General features: G+C 41.6%; 1 protein-coding gene across 1 annotated transcript; it reads right to left on the reverse strand.

The window, feature by feature from the left end:
• Positions 1 to 4,938: 4,938 nt before the first annotated feature.
• Positions 4,939 to 5,707, reverse strand: LOC105716163 (transgelin-like). The gene is given in 3 exon segments (XM_064366241.1): positions 4,939 to 5,351; positions 5,353 to 5,380; positions 5,383 to 5,707. Coding segments are annotated over 3 exon segments (597 nt in total). The 3' UTR covers positions 4,939 to 5,107.
• Between the last annotated feature and the right edge of the window lie 353 nt (positions 5,708 to 6,060).

Genomic DNA, 6,060 nt, shown 5'->3' on the forward strand with positions numbered 1-6,060 from the left:
TGTCAAAAATAAAATATTTATTTTAGCTGCCATTTAACAATCAAGCTAGCTACCAACTCACAGAGTTCTTCCTGTAGAGTCAAGAAGATATCCTGCTTCCTATTAAAACTTCTCCCTAAAACTAATGTTGGGAAGGACCTAATAGATGTGGGGAAGAGGACAGATATGACAGAAAATTGGAGAGGTAGATATCATATAAGACTTCATAAGGAATAGTAGATAATTTGAATTTTTACTACAACCTCAATTAGATACTGTCAACAAGCTTTAGGTAAGGAAAAAGCAACCTTATCTCATTTATATATTTTTTCAAAATCCATTCTGATGCAGCGTGGAAAAATAACTGGAAGGAGGTAAAAGAAAACAGAGAGAGAGAAGTAACTACACTGTTGCTTTAGTTCAGGTGAGAAATGATGATGGCTTAAACTAGGATGACTAGAATGGCAATGGAGTTTGAAAAAGATTAAATTTAAGACACATTTTCAAGTGGATAATCCTTTAAAATGCTAAAATTGAGATATTACAGTGGCAATGTTATTTTTCTCCTCATGGTATTTCCCAAGTTTTGATAAACAATGGTACATCTAAAATTTTTAAAATATCACTTACTTTAAATAATTAAACTCTAAAGCAAACAAATAAGATAATTGTAAGCAAATCCAGGCCTAATATTTGCAAGGTTCACAGCCAGAGTATAAATGAAAGCCCATAGTATATCTCTAAAAATGTAAAAGTTATAAAACAAACTGTTAAAAAAAAGTTTGATTCATGTGCCTTGACAAAAATTTTAAAATAGGTATAAAAACATAATTTTTTCTTTTGAGACAGCGTCTCACTGTCACCCAGGCGGGAGTGCAGTGGTGCAATCCTGGCTTACTGCAGCCTTGAACTCCTGGGCTCAAGGGATCCTCCCACCTCATCTTCCTGAGTAGCTGTGACTACAGGCACATGCCAATCATGCCTGGCTAAGTTTTGTTTGTTTCTTTTTTGTAGAGGCAGAATTTTGTTATACTGCTCATGCTGAACTCCTGGCCTCAAGCCATTCTCCTACTTCAGTCTCCCAAAGTGCTGGGATTATAGGTGTAAGTCATCACGCCTGGTCTAAAGTTATGATTTGTATGTGACTAAAAGTTGACAGAATATCAAAGACAACTGAATTTAAGCATTATTGCACATGTCTGGGTATAATGTTGATGAGCTGGCAGTGTTTAGATGAATGGGCAAAAACTGGAAGCATTCCCTTTGAAATCGGGCACTAGACAAGGATGCCCTCTCTCACCACTCCTATTCAATATAGTACTGGAAGTTCTAGCCAGAGCAATCAGGCAAGAAAAAGAAATAAAGGGTATTCAATTAGGAAAGGAGAAAGTCAAATTGTCTCTGTTTGCAGATGACATGATTGTATATCTAGAAGACCCCATCATCTCAGCCCAAAATCTCCTAAAACTGATAAGCAACTTCAGCAAAGTCTCAGGATACAAAATCAATGTGCAAAAATCACAAGCATTCCTATACACCAATAACAGACTTAAAGACAGCCAAATCAAGAACGAACTGCCATACACAATTGCTACAAAGAGAATAAAATACCTAGGAATACAACTAACAAGGAACGTAAAGGACCTCTTCAAGGAGAACTACAAACCACTGCTCAACGAAATAAGAGAGGACACAAACAGAGGGAGAAACATTCCATGTTCATGGTTAGGAAGAATTAATATCGTGAAAATGGCCATATTGCCCAAAGTAATTTACAGATTCAACGCTATCCCCATCAAGCTACCAATGACCTTCTTCACAAAACTGGAAAAAACCACCTTAAACTTCATATGGAACCAAAAGAGAGCCCGCATAGCCAAGTCAATTCTAAGCAAAAAGAACAAAGCGGGAGGCATCACACTACCGGACATCAAACTATACTACAAGGCTACAGTAATAAAAACAGCATTGTACTGGTACCAAAACAGAGATATAGACCAATGGAACAGAACAGAGGCGTCGGAGGTGACACAACATATCTACAACCACCCGATCTTTGACAAACCTGATAAAAACAAGCAATGGGGAAAGGATTCCCTGTTCAATAAGTGGTGTTGGGAAAACTGGCTAGCCATATGCAGAAAGCAGAAACTCGACCCCTTCCTGACACCTTACACTAAAATTGACTCCAGATGGATTAAAGACTTAAACATAAGACCTAACACCATAAAAACCCTAGAAGAAAACCTAGGCAAAACCATTCAGGACATAGGCGTAGGCAAGGACTTTATGACCAAAACACCAAAAGCATTGGCAACAAAAGCCAAAATAGACAAATGGGACCTAATCAAACTCCACAGCTTCTGCACGGCAAAAGAAACAGTCAATAGAGTGAATCGGCAACCAACAGAATGGGAAAAAATTTTTGCAGCCTACCCGTCTGACAAAGGGCTGATATCCAGAATTTACAACGAGCTAAAACAGATTTACAAGAAAAAAACAAACAAGCCCATTCAAAAATGGGCAAAGGATATGAACAGATACTTTACAAAAGAAGACATACATGAGGCCAACAAACATATGAAAAAATGCTCATCATCACTGGTCATTAGAGAAATGCAAATCAAAACTACATTGAGATACCATCTCATGCCAGTTAGAATGGCAATCATTAAAAAATCTGGAGACAACAGATGCTGGAGAGGATGTGGAGAAATAGGAACACTTTTACACTGTTGGTGGGAGTGTAAATTGGTTCAACCATTGTGGAAGACAGTGTGGCGATTCCTCAAGGACCTAGAAATAGAAATTCCATTTGACCCAGCAATCCCATTACTGGGCATATATCCAAAGGATTATAAATCGTTCTACTATAAGGACACATGCACACGAATGTTCATTGCAGCACAGTTTACAATAGCAAAGACGTGGAACCAACCCAAATGCCCATCGATGATAGACTGGACAGGAAAAATGTGGCACATATACACCATGGAATATTATGCAGCCATCAAAAACGATGAGTTCGCGTCTTTTGTAGGGACATGGATGAACCTGGAAACCATCATTCTCAGCAAACTGACACAAGAACACAAAATCAAACATCGCATGTTCTCACTCATAGGCGGGTGTTGAACAATGAGAACACATGGACACAGGGAGGGGAGCACTATACACTGGGGTCTGTTGGGGGGGAGTCGGGGGGACAGCAGGGGAGTGGGGAGTTGGGGAGGGATAGCATGGGGAGAAACGCCAGATATAGGTGAAGGGGAGGAAGGCAGCAAATCACACTGCCACGTATGCACCTATGCAACAATCTTGCATGTTTTTCACATGTACCCCAAAACCTAAAATGCAATTAAAAAAAAAAAAGATAAAGACATATATAATTTTTAAATTACAATATAGTGCATATAATTTATCTTTCTACTTTAATTTTATCAAATAATCATGTTACAAGCTTTATCATAATTTGTATCATATTATCAGTAAGTATCCAAAGGATTAAAAATAAATTCAATTTATTTAGAGAATAAAAAATGTGATAAGGATGTCATGTGAAGGGTATGTTAATTAGCTTGATTTAATCATTCCACATGTATACATATATCAAAACATCATAGTGTACACTATAAATACATATAATTTTCACATCAATTACAAAATAAACATTGATATAAAAAAAAGTGTAGGCCAGGCGCAATGGCTCGTGCCTGTAATCTCATCACTTTGAGAGGCCAAGGCAGGTGGATCATGAGATTAAGAGATAGAGATCATCCTGGCCAACATGGTGAAACCCCATCTCTTCTAAAAATACAAAAATGAGCTGGGCGTGGTGGTGTGCACCTGTAGTCACAGCTACTCAGGAGACTGAGACAGGAGACTTGCTTGAACCCAGGAGGCAGAGGTGGCAGTGAGCCAAGATCACACCACTGCACTCCAGCCTGGTGACAGCATGAGACTCTATGTCTCAAAAAAAAAAGAAAAAAGTGTATAAAATCTAAAGGTCATGGGCCAGGCACAGTGGCTCATGCCTGTAATCCCAGCACTTTGGGAGGATAAGGCAGGTGAATCGCCTGAGGTCAGCAGTTTGAGACTGGCCTTACATGGTGAAACCCCGCCTCTACTAAAAATACAAACTTAGCTGGGTGTGGTGGCATATGCCTGTAATCCCAGCTACTCGGAAGGCTGAGGCAGGAGAATCGCTTGAACCTGGGAAGTGGAGGTTGAGGTGAGCTGAGATTGTGCCATTGCACTGTAGCCTGGGCAACAAGAGCAAAACTCCATCTCAAAAAAAAAAATCTAAAGATCATCAAAGTTACATTAAATGTGAAAAATTAAAAATTAAAAGTTTCATATTGGTTTTCAAATGTTATGTTCTTTTTTCTGAGACAGTCTCAATCTGTTGCCCATGCCAGAGTGCAGTAGTGCAATCTCAGCTCACTGCAACCTCTGCCTCCCAGGTTCAAGCAATTCTCGTGCCTCAGTCTCTCAAGTAGCTGGGACTATAGGCAGCACCACCAAACACCAGCTAAATAAAAAAAATTTGCATTTTTTGTAGTGACAAGGTTTTGCCATGTTGGTCAGGCTGATCTTGAACTCTTGGGCTCAAGACATCCGCCCCGCTCAGCCTCCCAAAGTGCTACAATAATAGGCATGAGCTTCTGTGCCTGGTTTTTTTTTTTTTAAAGAAGAGTGATGTGGTTTTTTTTTTTTTTTTTCCTTTTTTGAGTTCCAACCCCAAAAATATTCCAGAAAAAGATGGGGGAGGCTGGACTGGTTCTTCTTCAATGGGCTTTTGCTGCCAAGGAGGACAGTGGACTTGCCCCATATCCAGGTTACCCTCAGCCCGCTTCTCCCCTGCTTAGCCCAGTGGGGAGACAGTAGGGGTGGTGGGGCCAGCCAGAGGAAGGGGCCAGGACAGTGGTGCTTTCAGGTAAGACGTTAGACTGAGGCTAGGGGGACGGGGCAGGAACTGCCCATGTGCAGTTACCATTGCTCAGTGACAGAGCCTCAAAGCTTGGCCAGGGCTGAAGGTACCACATGGGTGTGGGTGAGGCAGGCTAAGCCAGATGCCTGCAGCCAAGGAGTGGGGGGATGGCAGGGCTCAGGGCTGGCCCTCTCTCCTCTAACTGGTGATCTGCCGAGGTCGTCTGTAGCCTGTCATGCCAGCCTGGGAGGCCCCTCTGTTGCTGCCCATCTGAAGGCCAATGACATACTTTCCCTCCTGCAGCTGGCTCTCTGTGAATTCCCTCTTATGCTCCTGCGCTTTCTTGATAAACCAGTTGGGATGTCCACGGTAGTGCCCATCATTCTTGGTCACTGCCAAGCTGCCCAAAGCCATCAGGGTCCTCTGCACTGCTGCCATGTCTGCCTTCAAAGAGGTCAACAGTCTGGAATAAGTCTTGGTGACCCCATAGTCCTCAGCTGCCTTCAGGAACTGAGCCACCTGCTCCATCTGCTTGAACACCATGGAAGGCAGGATCTCAGACACCTTCACTGGCTTGGAGCCATCAGGGTACAGGCTGTTCACCAGCTTGCTCAGAATCACACCATTCTTTAGCCAGATCTGGAAGCCCAGGTGCCCACGGTCTGGGAAGCCCACATCAGGGCCACACTGCACTATGATCCACTCCACCAGCCATTCCTCCAGCTCCTCATTATACTTCTTCTCAATTTTGGACTGCACTTTGCACCTCATGCCATAAGAAGGACCCTTATTGGCCATGTCTGGGGAGAGAGGGCTTCCTTGGGGCTCACAGGAAGTGAAGACTGGTGTCTGGGCTTGGACAGACCTTTTTTTTTTTAAGAGATGGGGTCTTGCTCTGTTGCCCAAGCTGGACTTAAATTCCCGGGCTCAAGTGATCCTTTCACCTTAGCCTCCTGAGAAGCAAGGACTACAGATATGTGCCACTGTGCCCAGCTATCATATGTTATCTTTTTTCTAAAATATTCTAATGCAGAATTATCTATAACAATTCAAATACAAAATACAAATTATAACTATTATCAAATTTTAAGTAAACTTACTATAATAAAGTTTAAACTTTAATGTAATTTTTTTAATGAATTAAGACCTAT

Source organism: Aotus nancymaae, unplaced genomic scaffold (genome assembly GCF_030222135.1).
Source record: "Aotus nancymaae isolate 86718 unplaced genomic scaffold, 86718_ANA_hifiasm-v0.15.2.pri h1tg000064l_1, whole genome shotgun sequence".
NCBI classification, from domain to species: Eukaryota; Metazoa; Chordata; class Mammalia; order Primates; family Aotidae; genus Aotus; species Aotus nancymaae.